Below are 27,526 nucleotides of genomic sequence, written 5' to 3'. Positions count from 1 at the left end.
ATCAATTATATTTTTGGGTCGTGTACTGCCTAACTGCAGATTAACTAGGGAACTGCGGTCGACATATTTGCATACAAATGCTACGGACCCGGGATCGGAACTTGCTCACAAAGGGACTTCTGTATTAAAGCGGTAATAACGTATCGTCTCAGCGTCGCTTCTTGGAGCACAAGGCGAAACCGATTTCAGACAATTAATTGCGATAACGACCCCGCGATGAGAGAATGCTCGTCTAAGTTTGAGGAATTAATGATACTTCAAACTCGTTAATATCGACAAAAATTATACAAAATGCATAAACTGCCGTTGACAGTATCCCAAACTTGTTCTAGAGTCTAAATGTTATTAAAATGCCGTTAGAAAGTGTTGGGCAACTTTTATATTTTTATGGATGGAGATTAAATAAAAAGTGATATCTACAAGTCGAAGATAATGATACTTCAAGCTAGTTAATATCGATGAAATTATACAAAATGCATAAACTGCCGTTGACAGTATCCCAAACTTGTTCTAGAGTCTAAATGTTATTAAAATACCGTTAGAAAGTGTTGGGCAAATTTTATATTTTTATGGATGGAGATTAAATAAAAAGTGATATCTACAAGTCGAAGATAATGCTACCTCCAGCTCGTTAATATCGATGAAATTATACAAAATGCATAAACTGCCGTTGACAGTGTTCCAAACTGGTTCTAGAGTCTAAATATTATTAAAATACTTAAAAAGTTTTGGGCAACTTTCATATTTTTATGGATGGAGATTAAATATAAAGTGATATCTACAAGACGAAGATGTTATGTAATTCTGAACCGAGGTACACGAAGAGATCTACGCCAATGGCAAGAAAATGTTGCTTCTTCGGTTAGAGAGAAATATATATTGTATAGTCGATATCCAGTTGGGCTAATTTTTAACTGTATTTTTTCTAATTTTTATTTAAATTAACCTGGAAATTGACGGTACAACAAAGAAACAGAATTGCGAATTCTCGCATGAGTACTGTCACTTTCGGCCCATAAGACTTAGCCAAACGTTTAAAATCTCATACATCGCAACATAAAATAGAAAATTGGAAATTTTCAAACCAAAAAGCCCATACAGTAGAACCTCGGTTAACCGAGCCTCGCTTAACCGAGACTCCGGGTTAACCGAGGCCGTCCTCGGACGATTTTTTTTATTTAAAAAGCAAAAGAAACACGCACAAACTACGTACAGTAATGAGCGTTTGGGTGCTCCTTTTTATCGCAATACGCACGCTAGCCTGCAATGCGTTAAAAACTACTGTACAGTAAATTGTTTGGCAACTGTTGTGTTTCCTCGGCCAAATATTTGCGTAGCTTAGCGCTTATCTTTGCCGAATGCATACGGCACTGTCACCCGACACCGCGCTCGCCAGAGCAGCTGCAGGTGTTGTAACCCGACACCGCTCGCCGCCGGACCAATGCGAACTGTTTCAATGCCGAGACGCGACTGAGCCACTCGCTCTCCCCACCACCCCGATTCGACTCCGTAGCTTATTGCGCATCTAGTGGGCTGTCCTGGTGTACAGCTTCAGCTCGGATGTGTTCGTGCATCATCGGTCTGCCCGAAGACGCCATTTCGTCTCAGTGGCAGTCCTTTGTTTACTTTTACAAGTCAAGTGTCTATCACTGTTTTTTTATTGTGTGTTTAAGTGCAGTTACAGTAGGTGTAAATGAGTGCTAAACGCAAACGTGTCGTTGTGTCCTTAGAGACTAAACTAAATGCGATTCGTCGTCTGGACAATGTGAGTCAATAAGAACAGTCGCTAAAGACTTGGGTGTTGGTGAGGTTACCGTCGGAGATTGGAGGAGGAAGAGGGCTGAGTTAGAAAAATGGGGTGCTCAGAGCTTAAATTCCAATTGCAATTCAGAGAGAAAAACGTTTAAAAAGTGTGAGTATGAAAAAACTTCCGAGGCTTTATTCTTATGGTTTTCGGAAATGAGAGCAAGGGGAAGTCCAATAAGTGGGCCTATTTTGCAGGCAAAAAGCGCTAGATTTCCATAAATCTTTTGGCGATGGCGATGAACCTTTTACCGCTAGTTCCGGGTGGTTAATGCGATGGAAGAACCGTTATGGAGTGCGGCAACTTAATATATCTGGGAAAAAACTTTCAGGTAATGAAACTGATGTGACAGTTTTTGAAGAAAAAATAAGAAAATTGATTTTGAGTGAGGGTCTTACATCCGATCAAATATTCAACTGTGATGAGACAGGCCTTAACTTCAGAATGTTGCCCTCAAAAACTTTAGCCAGTCAGCAGGAAACATCAGCTCCTGGGTATAAGAAATCTAAAGATCGAGTTACAGTTTTAGGATGTGCCAATGCTGCAGGAAGTTTGAAACTCAAACCAGTTGTAATAGGCAAGTATAAAAAGCCACGTGCTTTTAAAAATACTAATGTGGACACATTTCCCAGCACATACACAAACCAGAAAAACGCATGGATGGACTCGCGGATTTTTTCAAACAATGGTTTTTTTGAGGAATTTCGTTCCAGTCGTTGAAAGCTTTCTTGGAGAACAAAAAACTCCCTCGCAAGGCCCTTCTTATTCTTGACAACGCTTCGTCCCATCCAGATGCTGATGAGCTAGTCAGCGATGGCATTAGAGCCTTATTTTTGCCTCCAAACGTTACTGCCCTCATCCAGCCTCTTAGACCAGGGAGTTCTAGAAACTTTTCAGCGAAACTACAAAAAGAGGCTGCTTAGAAATCTACTGGAGAAGCTAGAGGACGGGCTGGGTGTCACTGATGCTCTCAAGTTAATCACAATGAAAGATGTTGTCTACTGGGTGTCAGAAGCTTGGGATAACGTTAGGGAGGACACTATAAGAAGGTCATGGCGCAAACTTTTCGGAATTGAAAAAGGCAAGCCGCCAGAGACAGCTGCTCCTGAAAACCAGCCAAGAGCATGTCCTCCTGAAAATGAAGAGCTTGTGAATCTTTGTAACCACCTTCCAGTGGCTGAGCCCATCAGTGCAGAGGACATCAGTGAATGGATCAATGGAGATGAGGATCAGGCCCTAACTGATGACGTGATTATCCAGATGCTCAACCAACCAGAAGATGATGACAAGTAAGTTTTGATTTTTTATTTATGCAAAATTTTAACATAAAAACATAATCCAACATCAATTTTTTAAACACAACTACAGTATATTTGTTACACTTTAGTTAAATGTTTTGCCCATTCATCAATCCAAAAACTAATTTCATACCAATTCCAACTGCTGCCTTTTGATTGCGTTACGGTTACGTAAAAACAAAAGTTTTTTTTACAGCGATGAACCTGATGGGGCGACTGAGAAAATATCACATACAGAAGGTCTAAGAAAGAACGATCGAGGGAGCACTGGCATACATTGAACAACAAGAAACCGCAACAACAAACGATTTTAGTTTTGGCTGCGACGCTGGCGCAACAGGGCGGCTAGCCTAAGATCCTCTAATCTAAGTCAAAAAAACAATAACTGATTTCTTTGGGAAAAAAGATTAGCTTACTTTGTTTATTTTTGTACAATGTACAGTAAATTAATTTTCATTTCTTTGATTTAATTTTGTAAACAGGAATACTGTACTGTAACTAAACTTCTGTACATTGTGTAGCCTATATCATACGTATTCAGTTGTGCAATAAATTGAGTGTTATATTAAAACAGTGTTTAGTATTGTGAGTGTTACCGTTTCCTCTCACGTTTTATTGCGTACTAATAACATTTCTTGTACTAATAAACTAAACAACAGTTCAGTTAATAACTTTTGTTCATGTTTTAGTATATCTTGAGCTATTTTTAGCCCCGGTAACGATTTTTAGGTTACGTTCCGTGTTATCCGAGGTTCGCCGTATCCGAGGTACCCTCGGTCCCAATTACCTCGGTTAACCGAGGGTTCTACTGTAATATGTAAATAAAATTGTATAACTTGTTCTAGACCGACAAAATAGGGCAATGTGCAGTGCCAAGGGTTTGCCTTGAGTTTTTCGACTATCGGTCTCGAAAATTTGGAATAGATTTAAGGCATTTGTTTCATTTATAAAGGGCAATAAATAACAAGAATACTAATTTTCTCAGTAAACAGTTCTCTAAATGAAATACACTTAGCTTTTGTGGTGCAAAACTTTCGATTGCAATAGATATTAAATTCTCGAAAAAATATTTATCTCGCTACTTTAAGATACATTTTATGAAGACAGAAGAAATAGATAAATATTCCCAAATAATTGTAGGTATTTAAAAGGGAATTTAGTGGCATCTTATAATCAGACCTGTTGCAGATAAAGGATATGCATATTTACAGTATATCAAATATGTCCGGAGGTTGTTGATGTTTTTCATTTGTAAAAAAGTAATTCCCTTGAGAAATATTTGTTTATCAATGTTCATTTTCTTAATTATATGTTATTAAACAAATTTAGTGTCCTTAAACTACAAATCATTAAAAATATGCCACTCGATGAAGCCATAACTCACGTAAACATTCCACATTTTGATCTTTAACAATGTGTTATTTGTATCTGATTACAACATTGCCTAACTGTTCTACTTAACGCGTCTATAATTCTTTTCAAAGCGGCAGAAAAAGTTTTCTAAAATTCTTCTACTTTTATGAAAGTGAAAATAACAAATTATCCCCAACCAAAACAACCGACTGCACCTCCTTAAATCTCATATTTCAATCATACATAATTAATTATGAAGCTAAAATATTCAATAAGTATACTATTGCTGTGTCTCAATGTGGCCAAAACAGTTATAGCTTCCTCAAACTTAGTTTCTGATATTTCCCATTTTGTACCACATGTTACAGATTTAACAGTTTTGTATCTAAACAGATGAACGAATAGCTTCCGTATGAGTCTTCCACTGAGTAGATACTGAAAGGCTCCGAATCCGAACACTACGGAGAAAGCAGGACAATACTTTCTCCAACAGAGAGTACAAGGAAGGCAACATATGGCGGCCAATTAGATTAAAATAATATATAGTCATTCAGGCTTTTAGGTTTATATCTGAAAGATAAAAGATGCTTTGTGCAGAATTGCTACACTACACTGCCTTACAATAAACTCAGCATACATATTTAACATGTTTATAAGAAAATCGCTATTTCAGTAAGGTAAACAATACACAGAATTAGATTGTTTCACAGACACCAACAAGAGATCGATTTATAAGTTTTGGACCAACGTATGTTATACTCTTACTTAATCTCTCTCATTTTTGGCGGGAGAATGAACTGTTCTGTTTCACAAAATAGAACTTATGCTCGACATAAATATTATTTAAAATATATACCATAAAATACAATGTTATGGTACATCTAATATCAGACCGCAAATCAGCTGAAGTATACATCTACATGGTATTATACAATACATGGCAAACGTGTGTTCCTTCATTGCCTGACTTTTGTTCAGACCGCGTCAAAATAATATCGACAAAATTAAAATCTAAACATTTTGGCTTCGCTGTAGAGCCGTCATCAATCAGCAGATGTTAAAACGTTTTTGGCCTTCGAGGTTTGTATTCTGAGACAATTTGTTTAACATTAATCTTGTTATTCACAAGTAGCATTTACTAACTCTAATTATCATTAACAAAATAAATATAACACTTTTTACTTGCAAGAGAAAATACTACATTGTTGGGAGACCAAAACAGAAACATAGTCGCAATGTGCGTAATACATTTTTATAAATATCTCAAGTGCTTTAATAATTTGGAAATAGTATTTAGTACACCAAAAATTATTAAACTTTAGGAATTAAATTTTAGACAAATCCTTACTTGATGCACATTAAGGGTTAAATTTGGTATTTACCTTAATATGAACTATTCGGCGTCTACAGTACGTTTGCACTACAGTGTCCGTGTCAGTACATTAGGAACATGAGGATAGTGTGTGCAGTTCTGGGATGTTATCACTAAAGAGAATATGAGAAGTAGGGCACTAGATCACAGAAAAGAAAAAAGCTACAAAGTGGATGGTCTTTTGCAGTAAATGTTACTATGTATTTCAGTAGGACAAAAAATATGCAGTTTACGTGCAGTTCGAACCATTTAGTGTTTTTCGAGATTTTTAATGATTTATATTAAGATGTCATACCATTTGTCATTAAAAGCACATTAAAAACTTAAAAGCTTCTCTCAAATTAGTTTTTTTCCAACCACAATTGCGTAAGACCATTTTCAATATGTTTTCTTTGCATTACAAAACCATCAGCAGAAATCTCTTAATGATAAATAACTTTTATAAATAATTTAATATCATCGATAGTATATCGTCAAAAAAGGCAATATGTTCCATAAGTTTATGATCTCACATAATGTGCGTCACATGTGAGTTACTTCAGTCGGTTCTGAGGTACTCGATTAAATGGATAACAGATGTTTAACCATTTATAGATGTTGATGTCCGAACGACAGTAAGTTTTAACTAACATACACGTTTCTGGTACCATGGAAACGAAAATTCAAGTATGAAATCTCTGGTCAATACAATGTAATATAGAAAAATTCATAAAGCATTCAAAGCATATCATATTACATTGGAGTTTCAATGGAAGTAAAAAGGAATCGTTTCCGCCCAGTGATGATTTATCACCATTCTGATACTTCATATTTGCATTAATGCAATGTAATTGTATCCACATTTTTAAACTGGAAAAATAAATGTTATATTAATATTTTTTAATGTTTCAACTAGAAACTCTTCATTTATTAAAAACACTCAACATCTACATTTCATCTCAAAAGTTAGGGGTGTATAACTCGAATTAAACGAGTAAACTACATTGTATACTGAGAGTAAACGTTGTATGCTGAGAGTAAACATTGTATGCTGAGAGTAAACATTGTATGCTGGAGAGTAAACATTGTATGCTGAGAGTAAACATTGTATTGTATGCTGAGAGTAAACGTTGTATGCTGAGAGTAAACGTTGTATGCTGAGACGTTGTATGCTGAGAGTAAAAATTGTATGCTGAGAGTAAACGTTGTATGCTGAGAGTAAACGTTGTATGCTGAGAGTAAAAATTGTATGCTGAGAGTAAACGTTGAATGCTGAGAGTAAACGTTGTATGCTGAGAGTAAACGTTGTATGCTGAGAGTAAACGTTGAATGCTGAGAGTAAACGTTGTATGCTGAGAGAGTAAACATTGTATACTGAGAGTAAACGTTGTATGCTGAGAGTAAACGTTGTATGCTGAGAGTAAACATTGTATGCTGGAGAGTAAACATTGTATGCTGAGAGTAAACATTGTATACTGAGAGTAAACGTTGTATGCTGAGAGTAAACATTGTATGCTGGAGAGTAAACATTGTATGCTGAGAGTAAACATTGTATGCTGAGAGTAAAACGTTGTATGCTGAGAGTAAACATTGTATGCTGGAGAGTAAACATTGTATGCTGAGAGTAAACATTGTATGCTGAGAGTAAACGTATGAGAGTAAACATTGTATGCTGAGAGTAAACATTGTATGTGAGAGTAAACTGAGAGTAATGCTGAGAAATGCTGAGAGTAAACGTTGTATGCTGAGAGTAAACGTTGTATGCTGAGAGTACACGTTGTATACTGAGAGGTAACGTTGAATGCTGAGAGTAAACGTTGTATGCTGAGAGTACACGTTGTATACTGAGAGGTAACGTTGAATGCTGAGAGTAAACATTGTATGCTGAGAGTACACGTTGTATACTGAGAGGTAACGTTGAATGCTGAGAGTAAACGTTGTATGCTGAGAGTACACGTTGTATGCTGAGAGGTAACGTTGAATGCTGAGAGTAAACGTTGTATGCTGAGAGTACACGTTGTATGCTGAGAGGTAACGTTGAATGCTGAGAGTAAACATTGTATGCTGAGAGTACACGTTGTATACTGAGAGGTAACGTTGAATGCTGAGAGTAAACGTTGTATGCTGAGAGTACACGTTGTATGCTGAGAGTAAACATTGTATACTGAGAGTAAACGTTGAATGCTGAGAGTAATCGTTGTATGCTGAGAGTAAACATTGTAATGCTGAGAGTAAACGTTGTATGCTGAGAGTAAACATTGTATACTGAGAGTAAACGTTGAATGCTGAGAGTAAACGTTGTATGCTGAGAGTAAACATTGTATACTGAGAGTAAACGTTGAATGCTGAAAGTAAACGTTGTATGCTGAGAGTACACGTTGTATACTGAGAGTAAATATTATATATACATAAATATTCGTAAAAACATCTCATTAAAAAAAACAGACCTTACCAGCTTGTGTGTGTGTATATATATATATATATATATATATATATATATATATATATATATATATATATATATATATATATATGTAATCTGCAGTTTTTATAGTTTGTAATATACGATTACGATATACAATTTAAACAAAATAGTATAAAAATCGGGCTTTAGCTTTGTCGCGTAACGTGTCAGTGTATAACAATACAAGTTCGGCCGCAGTGTTTCCAACACAATAGAGATTGATATCTCCGCGTAATTTCTGCTGAGGCGGCCAATACATGCTACAGGAGAGTCTGGCTTTGAATGCAAATATCAGAGGAAAGCCGGTAACAAACAACTTAGCCTGACCTACACAACGAGTTCGGTACAGGTCGCGGCACGAAGACAATAGAGGGCCGGTCTCTCCTTGTGTCTACGCCCAACTAAACGGTCTCGTCGCTGGCATTATCCAGCCAATATTGCGCTTACCTAATTCTGGTTTTAGAAGATATGTGCACTACATGTCCAAATTGACGAACCCTCTGCTAATAAAATTTCTACATATACTGCACAATGTTTCAGCATTTCTATTGTTGTTGCGTGGTTTAATTTTTTTTTTTAATTTTGTTTACTAGTATAGTGAATTTGTATGCTATTAAATAACAAGTACATGCATTGATATTAATACAAAAATTGGCTCCTCTTTACATTGTCCAAGCCCCGTACAAAGGAGATAAAATCATTAACAGTTTTCAGTGTGTGACTAACTATATACAGTAAAAACATTGTAAACGGTATTCTAATATTGGATACACTTCTTCTTTACTAATAGCCAATATCGCAATCGTGAGACCTTTTGTACTTGATAAAACATAAGCAGACCCATGATTGAACAAATAAAACATACACATAAGTAAAAAGAAGTTAATGTTTATGTTCGTTCGTGTTATTTATACATAACTGGACTAAACTCGAAACTGAGTTTCGGTTCAAAAGCTGTTCGGTACAGATAGCTCTACACAGCGAGGCCTAAATATTTAAAGAATGTAATATTGTGTAAGCAATTATTTGATGCGGTGTGAATTGAAAAACTTAGATGATGATACATTATATGTTGATTATTTCATTATAGAACATAATATTTGAAAAAGCATTTCTACTTTCTGTTGACTAATTCAAACAAAATAAAAATATAATGAATTTACTTATTTATTCCTTATCCTTTGTATTTTTACGTTTTAATTTCAGTACAGAATATTGAGGTTGCATTCAAAATTTTTCAATTTTATTAAATTCACACACAATACTTTCCTCCAAAAACCAAAATGGATATAAAAATATCTATATTAAAAAAAGGCATAGCTACTTTCAGTGTACAGATGTGAAACAAGTGCCAATTTCAGGACTGACATGGTACAGGTCTCAAGACAGTTCCTAACAGGTTTTTTACATATAAAATGTTTAATGAACAACTGTTTGTGCAAATGTTTGGGCTAACGAGTCTTCAACGACCGGACGTTGTGATAACGAACGTTGGCAGTTCTGCTCAAACTAGGAGTAAAACCGATGTCGAAACTGGACAGTAAACTGTAAAGTCATAAACAGTTAATTACGCTTGACAATGCTCTCCTAATAGTGATTGAACTTCGCTTGGACCCAGCAGATACTTTGGCGAAGTCATCCATGCTTTATCAGATATTGCTAAAATCATAATACGACCTCTTTTAAGGTTAATTATTAGGAAACTATCAGTAACCTAAGGTATTGAGTACAACCACTACATTACAGCAGTAACGAGGATTCTCAAAGTGCTAGAAAGTTCGAAGAGAGGGTTCCAATTTGGCGCGGAGAAGTCATAAGCATGGGAATGGCGGCAGATGTCGACGGCCTAGCTCCGTTACGCTGTCTCTAGTCTCTAGTTCTCGTTTCTAGTGTTTATCAAAGTTCAAGCTATCCTTTCCGTAAACCGGAAACGTGTCGTAAAGTTCTGAATGGGGGTCACTTCGTTTATACCCAATTTACTACTATTCTGCAGCATAATTTTATAATCCTCCATTATACTAGACTTTCAGACATTTTTCTGAAACAAAATGTGTTAAGATGTATACAATAATAAATGTACAAACTTACGACACAAATGCTATAGTAGTAATAATATTGTGGAATGCTCTCGTACATTATATAATTTTAAACCTTAAATCTCATTACTAGGTTGCAATATACGAAAATCTCTTATCGATTCGCCTTCACATAATATGACCCGGGTATCATCCTCGTATAGCCGATTATGAATAGGAGAACGATTATTATGGCAAATGTTTTTGTAACAAAAAATGAACGTTCCTTAATAAATTGTTTCTATATACTACTTAACAGGACATAGAAGAAGCTTCTAGTTGTCAACAAAATGATTGGTGTCTCTTTTAACGAACCTATAAAATTATATTTTCTGAATAAAATGTGAATTACTAGAAAGGTGCTCGCCAAAGTTGTCCACGAGCAAATTTGATGCTTCACATAAATAAAGCTTTTTGTAATATCATGCTATAGGACATTTAGCCTGTTTGTTAGGATGTTGCAGATCAATAGCTTAAAATCCCTTGATATTTTACGATGCATTCATGTTTTTGTACAACATGTAAAACCAAAACAGATTCAATAACAACGTCCAACTTGCTAATGGTTTTTTTAAACAGAGAAATTAATGTATACGTCAATTCGCCATGTACGAAAATGGAAAGCTGATTGAAGCAATAATGAAATAACGCCTACGGCTATCAAAATAACCAATCCTCGTACTACGACTACATATCTTGCCATTAAGGAAAGATTAATAATTACAGCCCAGCGTAACAACAAGGAGGTTGTGGGAGCGGCAGTAAATCTCTCGTCACCATGTAGGGACACGGCCCTCGGATAATCTGGCTTACAGGGCCAACAGTATACAGTACACAGCGAGCCCATTTATTTTAATTAGCAAAGTAGCTTATTTTAACATCAAACTTTTATTGCACGCGTTATAGTACGATAATGTTGGAGTGTTAATTAAGTTTATGTGACAGTGTGACCGAGGTAATGTGGGAGATTTTGATAAAGATAATAAATTTTTACAGGCGTATTCATCGACTAGAATTTGTCCGGTCCTTAGCTTGAGACAGGAACTCTTTAGCAAAATTGATTAAAACCATTAATTACATCATGACTGAGTTTACTACATACGTGGCAAATCACAACTTCTCTATCACGAGATAAGCATAAATACAGAATTAATAGATAGCTGCAACTTATATGGTCCTGAATACCATTTGATCACAAACTTTACAATGACATGTTTGGCGTCACGCTTTACGATGGATATGCACTACAAGCAACGCTCTTCGTTTAGCTAAGCAACGCTAGTCTTAGTATCACAGTCAGTAGACGACTGCACTACGAGAACAATTAACTTACGATACACGGGTAAGGATTATTCGACGATCTAAATTACTGCGATTGCATAAGTTAGCTAACTTTAGTACGACATTTTAGAGTTGCTTTTACAAATATTCCTTGGAATGTTTCTAATTATTGATAGCGGCTTATGTTAGACAGTACGAACTGACCGACAGTTTCCATTGGCTTAAACACCCTTGCTATACCCTCTTCTTACTCTCTTTCTCACTGGCAATTTAGGCCTTTGTCCATTGTAATCGAACTTCTAGGCTTGGAACCCAACCCCCTACACATTGCGTAAATTTAAACAAGATTATTAATTTTGGGACCCTAAGATCACAAAAAACTATATTAGTAGATAGTATAAGTACTAAAATTTGAGGTTAACGAAGTATAACTGGATTGAAAACCTAAACGCCTTAAAGGAGGTTCTCTTAGTTGGGAGAAAATACACCTTTGAATTTTGAACCAAATTAAATGTGCGAGATGTCAGCACATTAAATAAATTACTCGCTAAGCAGTAATATCAAGAAAGGCTATTTCATATTACTTAAACTCCGAGGAGGGTTTTCGTGAAGTATAACATTGGAAAAGTTACCCAGAATATTTTTGGATTCGGAAAATAATGATAATATTCATGAGACATGATGAAAATTTAATTTATACTTATATAACAGCTATTTACACATTCAGCTGATGTTTTCCAAAGAGAACGGAGCAGAAATATATTACGGTATTAGGCATTTTGGTCATACGTATGTATACATATTTTCTTCATTGAGACAAAAAGGTAAACTCAATAAACTCAATTCTGACGTCGGAAATATTCATTTGAACTATAAATGCTCCAACACACGACAAATGTTATACATGAGCCAGTCGCAACTTCGCTTAACCTCTCTCATTCTCTTAATCATGAGCACAGACATAATATATACTCAATATATACCTTCGTCCGTTTTAAAAATGTTATAGGGCACCATCATATCATATTTTAAGTGCTTTCACTAAGCAGGCTATGACTTAGTGCACTTTGTGACTTTGAACATTGCATGGGAAGCCGAGCCTAACTGCTAGTATGGAATAGAATACAGTTATACTTAACAAATCTGACCGTCCTTCATCCAAAACATACCTGCAACACACACTGGACTTTAGTTCATTGAAATTGATGCGAAATCAAAAATAATGACGTACAAATTAACAAGTATCTCTAACTATACGATACTACAGAGTAATACACCACAATTATATCTTTCTCCCTTTATCTGTCTGCATGTATTTCTTTTTAAGTAATAAGGTAGCTTACAATACTGTGAGAACGACAGTAAGTGATAGTATGTTTTCTCAAGGTAAATCTCTCTCTAAAGCAGCATTATGGCATTTAAATGTGAGGAGTGAATCAATTTCTAACTACAATCATTACCATAGTACAAGCATAAAAGTTCAGCCTCCATATACTCATCGTAATTTTGTACTCTTTCAGGAAAATAAACGAAAACAAGCGGGAAAAGGAAATTGACGGCAACCGCTATCCCGACGCATCTTGTGGTTGCTGGCATACGAAACAACCACAAAACAGAACCAGCGATAAGGAAACAACCAAGATAAACTTGCGACCTCTATTTTCCATTTCAGACACCACTTACAAGTCGGTGAGACGGTTATGGCTGACCACCACTGGAGTGATGCCGATTGGCCGAAAATCGGCTTGCTAAACAGACCAAGGAATAACAATAACAATTATCACATAAAACAAAGGTATTGTTAGAACTGCCCCCGGATCTATTACAGAGCTATAACAAATGCTAGACTGCATTCTACATGTTGAAACACGGGAGCTGACGAGACCGGGCTATTAGTGGTGAGAACCTCCTCACGGTTCACCGAGCTCCAGAGGTAGGACAAATTACACCTCCGAGGCACCGCCAACCTACTTGAACAGAGTGTGGTTGTTGACGAACAGGGGAACCTCAATGTTCCACCTTTTACAGGATAATTGTCCCATCGCGGTCACAACATCCAGTTACTCCCTCGGATATTCACTCACAGTTTTCCTGTATAACTTCTGGCCTTGTGCGAACTCCCATCGCATAAACATGTTATTCGAAAAATTCGCAAGAAATCTTTGTAATAACTAACAACAATAACCAATAGCTCAGCTAGGATTTTTTTATATGTCACCTAAGTCTAGTAACATCGGTGGGGATGAAGTTCAGGATTTGTATGGCGGACAATTACATCAAGAAAGAGTTCCGATAGTCAATAGACGATGAGGGAAAGGATCCTGAGCTGCTGCCTCACTAAGTGTATATCCCTTCCATGGTCCTTACTAGCTTTTATATTTGCCCACAACTCATCTTTTTATTCGGTTTTTTGAGCCCGCCGTGCGCTGAAATACGGTTATTTAGGTCAATTATAGCTTTGAAAAACTATCACGCAGATCGGATACTTCATCTCTTCAAGAACTATGGGATCATGAAAAAGGATTACGTATACGTAAATTTGGTAGAGAAGGAATCGGTGGAAAGATCCGAAACTCCTGAAAGGTCACACACCACAAACATTAATATTGTCTCGGGAGTAGTGCGATTTGAAGAGTGTCCCACATTGAATCAGGTTACTTCATGGAAACTTACCAAAACAGGATTTACTTCAGTGACGTCAAGTTTCGCGAACCGTTCCTTTCTAAGGCCGCGTGCAATTTGTTTTCAAAGCCATCAAAAAGTGAAACTTGTCCGCTCTTGCCGGACGGCAGTACTCTCCTCCACGTGCCCAGGGCTGTACCACATCTGTAGGTCACCCGGGTCACACTTTCCCTCTTGGTGGCCTGGAAACTGGCGGGACAGCACAGGTGTCGACCAGGATCTTTTGTGTTTCTTCTCTAAGATTAGAAGCGTTGCTTCATCCTATGACAAAATAGTACCCTTACGACCGACCATTTAATAAACACGTCACATCCTGAAGGGTAAAATTCAAATATGTATAGTTAAAATCATATGAAAATGAATTCATCTGTCACAAATGTGAGTTACTACACAAGACCATTTAGAAGAATGGCTAAAGAATTAGAAGTAATGTTTGAAATGTAACAAACAAAATATGACATACATTTGATGAATTTAGTTAAACACAATCTTATTTTTAAGGAAAACATCGAACTCCCAAGGTTTGTACATTTCTTTATACGTAATTGACAAAGTTACTACTTTAACATTTTAAAATATTTATCTAGTAAGCGATGGATCGTACCAATATGAAATGTTTTGAAATAATGTACAGTACATTATTAAATTAAAAGTGTTGTAGACCACTAGAAGTTTTATATATTTCTGCTTTTTTATCAGTATTTACATGTACAAACAGAAACAAATTGTAATTATATAATTGGACATTACCGTGTTTAAAGTTAGGATTATCTCACTGGGATGACTTCCACACTATTTCCAGTGGAGTATCATTAATTCCGTGAAAAAAATGGTAGTTACCGTCAGGGCTAAAGAAACATCTTCAAACATTGGTTATGTTAATTTTTTTACTTGGTTCATGTATACAAATATTGGAAGTATTAGTAAGAATTAGCATTTGTGTTATAACACACAAGAAATTATTTATAATATCAATGATTAAACGCAGAACACTGCTGGAACATAATGCTACCTGTGCTAGATAACAGAGAGTCATATGATCCTTGAACAGGCAATAAACCACGATCGTAAAGTTGTGGAAACAATTGCAACAAGTGCTATGGAAGGAGGCACGTTCATGTATTAATGTGCCTTACAGTTAAATGCTGAGGACAAAACAGAGGAAGTAAGTTGCCGAGTAGAATGTGCCTTCTGCCGTAGATGGCGCTCCAAGGCGCTGGGCGAGAGTATTGTACAAGGTCTCGCTCCATGACTCACTGCCCGGTCATGTCCAAGGCTCACCGACCACCACAATACAGTGCGCCAGTTTATCGCATATACATGCTAGACATCATCGCTTCCTTGTTCACAAAATAATCGAATACTAAATATTTTCAGGCATATATTTACCGGCAAGAGCGAGTGAACAGGACACAACTGAGGCGGAGACCTGTTAAATAAATATTCCACGGAAAAGCATCACTACATCTAACCTGGATTGTGTTTTCGTTTTTGTTCTCAATTCCTTCTAAAACCCCGACCGCTGTCTACATTTTAAAGTAAACAAGGTGGCTATGACATTAAAAAAGACGGTTATACACACTCGTATTCATTTATTTATTAATCCTGAAAAACTGTATGGATGAAAGTTTTACATATAGCATCAAATATTCGATATAATAACGTTCTCTTGATTATAAATATACAATTTTATATGTGTACCTTTCAAGGAACAAAGTACATACCTGTCTACACCTTAAATTCTTCTCACCCGTTTTCTAAGACCTATAATATACATACAGTTTCATTAAATGACATAAACTGAAATAATCAAAATATTAAGGCAGCTTCCTCATTCTTGAACTGCATACTTTCTATTGTTAACCATCAAATAGATTTACAAAAAAATATCAATAGATTATAAATGGACACAATGCCGTACGAATAAGTATTCAAATTTACATATTTTTATACTAATTGTTTGGTAGTCCAAGCGTTTTTTGCGTAAATAAATCTATGGTGTAAGGAAACATAAAATAAATTGTTAACATCTAAGTAGGATTCACATATAATTGACTCAGTGACAATGAACTGTCAGTTTGGCTTAATCACATGTAATTAGAGATAGTCATATCGCATTGTACAAGCAAACAAACTAGTGTTTCGTGAATCCAATAGAACATTTTCCCCCTAAAATAAAACTAACTTTCAGCACGTAGAAAATAAAATAATTACTGTCAACAAATTATACAAAACAGGTTTTAAAACTACTATTCCCAGTTAAATAGTCGGTCTTCCTAAGTAATACTGACGCTAATTTAACTTTTATACGAGGTGCCTGACAGTAGTTTCAATTAATGTATCAATCTTAAAAAATAACTGAAAAAACTTATTTAGATATTTTTAAATCTTACAGCTTTTCTTCTTTATTGACTACCCCCTAAATTGGCGCGGTTTGACTTTTCCGTTACTTCCTTTACCAATTTGACGAACAATAGGGTGTACGCTTATATAATACAAATTGGCTCTCAGTCTCCTGGATTTATGGGATCAATGATCCAGTCATCAATCTGCCTTTGCAACCCGCTGCGAAATTACATGTTGTAATGCTACATGTCTGTAGAGTATTAAACATTGGTAAATATATATCCAAAGCAATACCCAAGGTGTTTCAGTCAAGGATTAACCAATTAATGGTTACTTGATCTTTCAATAACTAATACAAATCTAAAACTTATACGATTATGTAGGATTTACTCATATAGGTGGGGAGAAAGATGCCTCTTTGCATCTTCAAGTCCAAATATTTACTGAGGTGTTTCAGCAATTTTAGTAATGACTGCGAAATGAGTCACCGGTTATAACATTCTCGAGTATGAGTCATACACTGTTACTGATAATGGTTATCAAAGTTAGTTCCCATGCAGCAGCAAGTGGCGGAGATTTTACGGGCAATCAGCTGTGAGTGAATTGATTATTGCCGATGCACGGGAAACGTGCGCCTCGCTCGAGCTGCAGAACCGCGCTGTTCAGTTCCTACAAACCTACTTTAGGGGAGAGACAGAGACAACAATAGCCACGGGACTGTCTTAGTCAATAGCGTCAAGACACAACACAATCGTACACATCAGAGACTCGGTATAAACTGTTCATTTATGCTGTCTTACCCTAACTGGTAGCCACATAGTATTCCAGTAATACGAAAAGGGAAAACTTTGTATTTTACAATTTAATGTTTATGAAAAAAACCGGGGCTTTATCGGACCTTTTTTATCGTTAAGTGAAACCAAAAACAACAACACCGCGTTTCGAGACATGAAATCTGATCTCTTTCTCAGGTAGATAACTAATCTAACACTTATACTACAATCTATATTTAAGTTAAATCACTCATGCCATTGCGTTGTGGTACGTAAAAGGAAAAACGAATGTTATGTATATTGAATACTTACTTAAAATATATTAAACAATATTCCTTTCTTCATCGAAATAATGTCACGTAACTTGTTTGAACAGGTTTGTACTGTAAGACATGATCATTTACATTTTGCACGGATTATGTCCCCTTTCACCTTCCTCTCACCATCATAGAAGATACTGTTTTTTGGAAAGAGGTGTCTTGGATATTTAAATGTTTGTCAAATTAAAAAGATCTAAGCGGATTCAGTCTGGTGCGGATTTTCGGCAGGACATAGGCTACTGTTATTTAACATTATTAATTAATAAGTTTTTACATAGTATCACATTTTTTACTTTGTTTGTTCGCTTTTTCAATAGTAATTCATTTAAAATACACAGCCCACCAGGATCGAGCAGATTCTTCAAATTCCTAACATAAGGTTAAGTCAAGTTTTTCATCTGTTAATTATATTGACGTATAAGGAAATATGAGCAAACCAGACGGCTTGCGATGGAGCTAGTGAACAGGTTTAAATACAGTAGAAAACTTTCAATGTTTCCACGAGCAATGTTATAGACTTGGTCATGACACAATTAATAGGTGTAATTATGGAGTTTAAATGATTTACATCTTGCTTCTAGTTTCTCAAAAGATACAAATTTAACTTCTCTATTATCTTGTATTCAAACAATATAATTCTACTTTTTCCATTTAATGAAATTGCAACACAGAGTAATAGATAGAGCTGTCATTTTTCATGCGATAAACGAATTGAGCATTGACTATCAAAACAGAAAAACCCTAACAGGGCTCGAGTACCAACCATACTGTATGTAAAATATTAGTGCTTATACGAGATTATTGCATTGTAAGTTTACCGCACAGACTTTAATTTTCCATCAACAAACAATTTGTGTACTCGTATAGAGTGCAGAGCGTTCGTCCTCCTTAATCTTTATGGTATGTTAAATGTAGTGAGGGAAGTAAACCAAATCGACAATAAAAATTAATAAGAATAAAGAACCTCGTATTTCCCCCAATAAATGCCTTTTATATTCAAGATAAAGCCTGAAAGACCAAGCGTTGTAACAGATCTTTTCCATTTACTTAGCTCAAGAAATATATTCGCGCGATTACCGAGATAAGCCATTCACACTCGCTTATTGTGCTGAAATGTTTCTTATTAGCCATTAAGTGATTAATTGAAGTTTGCTGACACCACGAAATCACAACTAATGTTTATACCGCTTCAAAAGCCGTTTGTCAGGCTTTTTAAACATAGTAATAAATAAATGTTAAAAATAATATAGTAATTTGTTGCTACATAAAAAATCACACATACGAGTATTTACGGACAATATTTATGATGATTTCATGGTATTAATAACTAACTGTCAACCTTTAACAATACAATAAAAATTGTGTTAGGATCATAAAACATGATTGGTGCCCATTACAACGATCTTTATTTTTTTAATAACCCGTTCGTTTAACTATCAATGTCTCATCCTCCATTTGGTTATGGCAACGATCTCGCTTCTCACTACCGGAAGGCACCCAAGGCAAGGCTTTGTAGACAGCAATCACTGCACTCCTCGCAGGTTGTGTGGAACCGTTAGTTGTGAGCACGGGTCAGAGTTGAGAGAAGGAATTCGGCACCCAGCCGTAGCCGCGGTCATAGCAGTCTAACAGTGCCGCGTCTAGGAAACTCCCATATATCGTTTACTGGATATTAACCATTTGTTCTAATATGAGCCATATTTCACAGGTCATACCCACTGCAAAAAGTTTCGTCCAAATTCAAAGCATTAATATTTTGCATGAATAAAGATTTCAGAGGAAAATATCAAGAATAATTTCATGATTTGAAGGCCTATTAGTATCCGACATATCACTATTTGGTAGAACTATTGATAGACAGATCTTAGAAATTTGAAACTTGGTAAGTAGATTGTTCTTGGTGCAAAGAACTCTATTGATTTTACAGCCAGAAGGTAAAAATTCAAAGTAAAAATACAATTCTAACATTTTTACTTTTGTCTTATGGATAACAATGATAAACGATAACATCACAGTTAACTAATTCGTAAACTACCTGAACACAATCATAATATCATTTTAAATTGTGACATAGTATCACATGTGATAGAGTGACTTTGTTGGATTGGTTGATTAATATTTTTTTCGTTGCCTTATGTCGGAACCTTCGATACTAGGTTGTGCCTGTTTAACATTCATCGCTAGTACACCTTGTATCTACATCACCGTTAGTAGGTAGTGTTCAGGATTTGAAATTAAGGTCCCAAATCCATTAACATATATTTCATGGCAGAAAGAGGCATGAGATCGGTCTCTAACTTCTAATACTGTTCATTAAAAGCACAGAATGTTTAGAAAATTAAAATTAAAACTTATAGAAATTGTTATACTGATTTATTAAACAAATTATTATCCTCAAACATTGTGATCCTCCTTATGATAAACTTTTAGCTTAGTGCAAAAAGTGTGAAAATAGAATTTAATATCATATTCATATATATATATATATTATAAAACGCGATCCTTTCTGATATAGCCTACCCCAAATTGAGATTTCAGGTATATTTTTTTTAATTTAAGGTTGCTAAATATACTAATCAAGCGTGCAATGGAAAGGCGACATTTTATTTCATATAAATGTTTATAACTACAAATGACGTTAACGTTTATGAAAAAGGCTGTATTCAGATGTATCATAATCGTAAATCCAATATTTTTTTAATTTTAACTTCACTCTTTAATTATTTATTTGATACATAAACATAAATTAATTAAAAATTTAATAATTTTTTAGTTAGACACAGCGCAATTCGACGGCCAGGCCCTAATTACAATTGTCGTAACCTACAGCAACACTAGCAAGGAATTCTATCCACGGGTCTCAGTTACTAAGCTTAATGAGTGGATCGTCTTGGTGCCCGGGCAGGTAAAACTTGGCCTAACCATTCGAACAAACCGCAAGACTAACCACAAGTATGACCAGATGGAGAACCACGTGTGTAAACAAGAGCCACGTTGTGACGTACGTTGCCGAAGCATGTGATGATTCACTCTTCTAAGCAGCGCTCTAGTTACGAGAACGCTATTTATGTGAATCACTAACATAGGCTAATCCATCATTAAACGGTAATGTCAAACAATGGGTGATAAATAGCGGTAATAATCAGTCATAAACGTGTAAGTCTTCAAGGCTGATACAAGCAAAATATACGTGATGATTTAATTTTGTGCAACACACTAGAAAACTATTTATATATTATTATTTAATATTATTTCTATTATTGTTTTTTTTTACAAACAACTTATGCTACAGGCGTGGTTGCTACAATGGAACAGCAAATACTACTTTTTTAAATCTTTAATAAGAGTAATTTGTAAGTGGCATGAATTAAAATAGCTCAATAAACCATTAAAGCTTGTTGCACAACGCTCTTAAAATCCGACCTTAAACTGCTGGAATAGAAAGACCTCCATTTCTCCAATTCCAGAAACAGTTCAGGAAATGGAGCCTGTGGAACTGAGCCGAACTCTTCAGAGCCAAGCAATAACAGGAAAGAGATGGACGGACGTCGAGAAATGTACTACTATAATAATGACAGTAAATCGTAGTGGGTTATTCTAAATAGTTTTGACAGGATAATTCATAGCAATACTGTACTATTTTAAAATAAATAACCACTTCAATGTTGTATATTATTAAAGCTATTAGTAGATCAAGTAGCATTAAGAACATTGTTGTTCACGATTCAGCTTTAAAAATACTGACAAGAGTAATTTGGAACATTAAACACAGTTACAGCTTTACCAAACACACTTCGACATAAGGAGTCACGTCATTATGTTGTAACATATTATTTGGAAACTTTGGAAATAATGTAGTAATGGGACAAATGGAATCTGTTACTAACCTTTGTAACATGTTCCTCCCAAATCGGATCATCATATCCTCCAGAGCTGCCGGAGGAGTTGCGACGGCCAGGGTCCCAGGAGTTGCGTCGTATCCCATCCAAGGAGTCGGTGGAGAATCTGCGCCTGGAGACGGAATCTCTCCTCAGCGACCCACTGGAGCTGACAGAATCGCGGCGAGAGGACGACACCGAGTCACGTCTGGAGGAAGACACGGAGTCTCGCCTAAGAGAGCCCACGGAGGACGCCAAAGAATCGCGACGAAGAGTGGAACCAAACGCTGCTATAGGTCTTGTATCGTTCTTTAAGGAGCCGTCCTTTCTCAGTGATCCGACAGATAACCCCAAGGAGTCCTTGCGCAGCATCGATGGAAACGCAGAAGGATGGGCGTTAGAATTTCGATTACCGAGTCCTAGTACTATAGAGTCTCTCCGAAAGAGACTGGCCGTCGGGAGGGTGTTGAGAGCCGGCATAGAATCCCTCCTGGCCGGAAGGGTCGTGTCCTTCCGGAAACTGATGGACTCTTTCCTCCTCCCGTGGAGATTGAGTGCTGGCATGCTCTCACGACGTGGACCCACGCTGCTCTTGAGTATGCTGTCGCGTCGCGGCGGTGGCGCCAGGGAGCCGCGTCTGAGCGCCGAGAAACCGCCATGGACGTCGCACTTCTTGTCGACCGTGTGGGTGACCACGGACACGCGCCGCTCCGGCGACACCCGACAGTCTCGGAACAGCGCCTCCAGCCGGTTCACTGCTGCTGTGCTCATGGCCTACTGACTGGCAAGTGGCGAGCCTCTCACACAGCGGCAAGGCGCAGCAGAGTGGGAGCGACCTGGCCTGGCTCTCCCCGCTACACTGATAACTCGGTCTCTCACACCCACTACTATACTGCAGTAATACGGTTACACTGATATCCACAACTAATACTTATATTTACATAAGTTCTGTCCATTGGTATATTACCCGTATAACACGAAAAACCTATTAGAAACCTATTAGATTTGTAAGGCAGAAATAATGTTAAGGTCACCAAACTCTTTACTGATAAAATTGAATTTGAGTTGCCTCTCGGTAAACGCAGCTTGATAAACTGTTAGATTAAGCTGATCCCTTATATATTTGTAGAGAATGTACTTAATATTCTTGGTTTAATAAGTAAGTTAAAATTACGACATTGGGTATGACGGTCATTCTATTCGGGAACATCAATTTAATTGAAATACTGGAGGTATAGACCGTAAAATAAGTAGAACTACTTTTAGTCTAAATTAAAGCTTCAATGCTTTCTCGATGAATATATGTTTTGTTCTGTAATTTTCCTAAAGATATATTTTAGTTATTTTTAAGTAGAGTGCTAGTAACTATATATTACGCTGTAGAGTTACGTACTAAACACAATATAGGAGTAGGTACGACCGACTACGTGTCACGTAAGTCCTCGTTATGCGTAGAATTAGGGTGGAGAAACCATCGTCGATCTCGACCTTATGTATAGAGAAATAACGTTTCAAGCATAATTAGAAATTTATAGTTTAATTTGTTTTCGACATATAATTGGGAAAACAGGCAAACAAGGAATTTTGTCAGTTTTCTGACGCTCAGCCAATAACGGAAAACCACAAAGAAATACAACAAAAACAGCACATTGTATGGCTGAGTAAAGAACGTTTACCAGTAGAAGTGGTGGAAGGATACCGTATCTGAGTGCATGACGTCAGCAAATTGCAATCTCGCTCAACCTCTCCACAACAAATGTTGAATCATTTGTTCTTGTCTCAGTCAATCTTCCCAGCTTTCCAAAAGAAAACACTAAGGTGGGATAACTGAGCGTATTGATATTATAATTTCTTTTTATTGAATTACTACTTTTCAAACGAGGTGATTGAACTTAAATAGTCTTCCAGATTAGGTAATCTACATCAACTGTTAAGTAGAATTACAGCTTAAAAATGTGGATATTTACCCTCTTCCTAATGTTCCAAAAGTCCCTAATGTTCTCGTTTTATTACAACTACTCCTTTTCTACATTTTCATAATTATGTTTCGGAAGTAATGCATTGCTCCAGTCTCCGTTTACTTCACACTTAATTTACAATGGGCAACAATAGATATGTTGGACACGGTGTTTCAGAAATCTTGTCGAATATATTAGAGGAACTTGCCTATGGTTATAGCAATCACTTAAAAATACAATAACACCAATCCTAGAACATCTTCTTTTACTGCATTTAATTTTATTAAAAACACAACAATGTTAAAAAAATTACTATTACGAGCTGATTGATTACAAGCAAGTTCCAAACAATCAACTGTTAACCATCAGAGTAAAGCAATAGCATTGACACGGACAAAAACTGTGTTTAATAATAGACGATAATGAATTCAAGGTATGACAATAAATACGATCAAATGGGTTATAAATACAAAACTATACCTTTTGCAATATAAATACCACAACTAACGTAAATTGTATACATGTAGTTAATAAATCCATTATCACCTAATTACGATAAATACGTAATTGTAATTGTTGCGCTGAGAACTAACTGGCTGGAGGAACTACGGAGTGCACGTGCAACCTTCACTGAACGTTTAATATTTCGATAGTTTTCAAACTATATGTAGTTGGACAGCAGATATTGTTATACTGGTAAAATATTTTAAAATACTTTAGTTTTGAGCCAATTTAAGTAAACATTTTAAGTAACACATTTTAAAATAGATACATGTCAAATTTCCATTATAATTATTTTATATACATTATTAATATTACCATACATGGCAAATATTGTTAAAGTATGTATACAGGTTTTAAAAGTTAATTTTTTAATTTTTTAACATATATACGTAATACAAAAATTAGAAAAATCATACTATAGTTTAAAATCCAAATGAGTATACTATAACTGTAGAAGGATCCTTAAAATATCAGACAAGATTTCTGAAACACTCTGTACATAACAACTGAATGTCTTACATGAATAATAGACTGATGAGGTTCATTGCTTTAATATCTTCCTATTATTGCAAGTAATTAGCCTAATGGAAACATTTATTTTTGGTATTATTAATTTAAACTGGAGACTGGCATATAACGGAGTAAAATCCATTAAACACATCGTATTTAGCGGAGCAATACAAAAATAAAACGTCTCTGGTTATAAATAAATAAAAAAGTGCATGTGTAATTGCTGATTGAGGACGATTAACAATTGTCACGAGTTAAATCTGCATGTGCGTGTGGGATGTCGTTTTACTCTCCTTGATTTTTAATTAATATGCATGCAAACAGAGCATTTTATTATTAGTTATTTTCAGTTCATTTACAACCTTACATCTTTAATTTGGTTCTAAATCGTTTACTGTATATTAATAATATTGTGTTGGCAACTCGAGTGAAGAAGATCAACTCGGTTCTCACAGACTTTTGCCCCTGTAGGAACCTTCTCGGGTCATCTGTTGGCACTATATTTGTATATACCGGTATGTAAATAAGATAAATAAATAATTGTAAATGTAAATATTTCCATATGGTGACCAAATATTATGGACAAGAGCCAAGAGAGCATAATGGTGTACGAGAAGAAACGCAGCAGACAGGACGTATGGCTGAGAGGGTATCGACCACACCCAAAATCGTTACATGAACACTCTGCCTTACTATCTTGGACATTGAACTCCAAGATTGATTTGGAACTCGTTGCAAGTTTAATGTACAGTGTAAAAAGTTCTGTTTTATTCTGGGATAAAAAAAAACTTGGAAATGAAGTTTTTACATTCAGCTCGCTGTACAACACGTGTCTGTGCGTGTTGTTGCACCAGACACGTTGCACGGCTGTGTAGAGCCAGTCATACACTGGCGCGGCGAACACAGTCAGAACGTAGCTGCGCCATTTCTGTCTGTGGAGCACGAGCAAGTATGGAGGCGAATGCCATATAAATCAAAATCTGTGTACTTAACTAATAATAAATATTTTAAGTTATCATACTGTTGTAAATACTGAAGCTCAAGTACTTTTAATGAACTGTCATATTTTGGGGTAAACATTTCTTAATTTGTTCTAATTAATCAAATACAATAAAAAAGAATATTCATAACTTGAGCTGCTATTTTATAATTTTACCAAATTAAATTAATTACATATGTTTAAATGTGTATCCATAGTTATCCAGATTAATAAATGTAATCCATGCAGTAGATGTTAAGGAAAGATGTGGCAGCTGCACAGCTGTTTGTAACGCGTATTGTCTCACGTGTTTCTGTCGATTAATACACTACAGCCTATCACAAAACCGTATAATATAATATAAAATGTATAATATGTACGAGAGAGGTTAAAAAAGTTTTGCGACTAAGGTATAAAGAAAGGAGTTAAAAACATGAATCTAATTTTCTTTTCTACATAATCAATCCTTAACTAAATATACTTTGTTAACTTGTTCGGAAGACTACTAATGCCTTCGTAAAATATGTTTCCTCTTAGTCTGCAATCCACTGTTCTGTAGAAACTTACACAGACTCAAAGTCCTCAAATCTCATTTCTTTAAGCTGTTTATTCAAGTTGGGTTAGCAGGAAATAAACACTAGGTGCCAGATCTGGACCGTGGGTCATCTTTCATGGTTTCGCGTCCACGCTTAAACTCATTGAACGACCGAGTTATTGTAGAAAAAGAAGGACACTTCTCACAGTACACTTTCACCATTCTTTCGTAAATTTCCTTCGTGGAACTCCCCTTTTAACATAAAAATTACATTACATTGCAGCATTCACATTTTAACTCACTGGAATCTACCATATTTGTTAAGCACCTGCAGAACTCACACTGAACCAAATAAGGTGATATTACGAGTGCATTCTCTTAGAGAGATAAGATAAGGAATCATGCTAATAGATAAGCCTTTCTTTCTTTATACCTAAGTTGCAGAACTTTTTAATCCACCCTCGTTTGTCCGCTATGTTCCTCTCTCATAATACAATTTCCAATCACCTTCGCCTTTTCAATTCTGTTCTTTCACTATATATACAAATTATAAGTATATGAAAATATTATGAAGAAATGTTTTACCTTGCAAAAAACCACGACACAAAGTTGCGTTATGGTATTGAGTTCGTCGGTATACATAAATTATGGTTAAATATTTGTAATTTTTAACACTTTTCATTTGATTAGATTCCGAGGAACCGAAGTGTACCCAGAATTTAAAGAATTTTTTCACGAACACAATACGAATCCCAAACACACTACCGAAGATGTTACGCTTAACGGTACAGTGTTCGTTTCGTCACTATGTATCAGTCTTAAATGTATGTACGTGTATAATATTCCACTACTTTTCATTGGGTTGTATTGCAGCAAATATTTTAGTAAATTAGAGAAAGTGTAATAAATGGCTTACTTTTATACATTCATTACCGATTATTGTTTCAAAACTAATACTTTCAATTTATTAAAAGTTATGAGCGAAAATTCTTTCTCGCACTATCTCCGTCAATAAGAACATTTAATTTTTATATTATTCATTATATTTTTAGTAAAATAATGATGAATCTAATACAACAATGAAAATATCAGTATTTACCAAAGTAAGTATATTTAATTTCTATTAAATTATTTATATAAGGTTGGAGTCAAGTTAAGTAACCAGATTTACTTCTGTCTACATCTCGTTAGGACGTCACTTCTTGAGAAGTTTCCAAGAACAGTTTCAAACTGCGGTTGGGATGTAAATTCTATATTTAGATAAACAGCACCGTGCCTTCCTTACAATGTACCCACTACTCATATTAATAGTGGTAATGATAATACTTTTAATTTTAGAACTGACGCGCTTCCCTAGTAAAATGCTCGTTTACGTGTACCAAGAACTCCTTTAAAAATTACAATACAAAGACTTA

At 35.7% G+C, this 27,526-nt stretch overlaps 1 protein-coding gene across 2 annotated transcripts in view; it reads right to left on the bottom strand.

The window, feature by feature from the left end:
* The window catches only part of LOC124364440 (WD repeat-containing protein 47), a 327,293-nt gene that overhangs the window by 110,691 nt on the left and 189,076 nt on the right, over positions 1-27,526 (bottom strand). Inside the window, exon 1 of one of the 2 annotated variants that reach the window (XM_046819945.1) lies at positions 21,635-22,440. The exons of the other annotated variant lie outside the window; for it this stretch is intronic. Coding sequence (XP_046675901.1) covers positions 21,635-22,396 — 762 coding nt within the window. The 5' untranslated portion in view covers positions 22,397-22,440. Of the gene's footprint in view, positions 1-21,634; positions 22,441-27,526 lie in introns of those variants that run through there. 2 annotated transcript variants of the gene reach the window in all.

This window comes from Homalodisca vitripennis, chromosome 1 (assembly GCF_021130785.1).
Source record: "Homalodisca vitripennis isolate AUS2020 chromosome 1, UT_GWSS_2.1, whole genome shotgun sequence".
Taxonomy (NCBI): domain Eukaryota; kingdom Metazoa; phylum Arthropoda; class Insecta; order Hemiptera; family Cicadellidae; genus Homalodisca; species Homalodisca vitripennis.
Note: the sequence above shows the minus strand (reverse complement) of the source record. Positions and strands in the feature narration are given on the sequence as shown.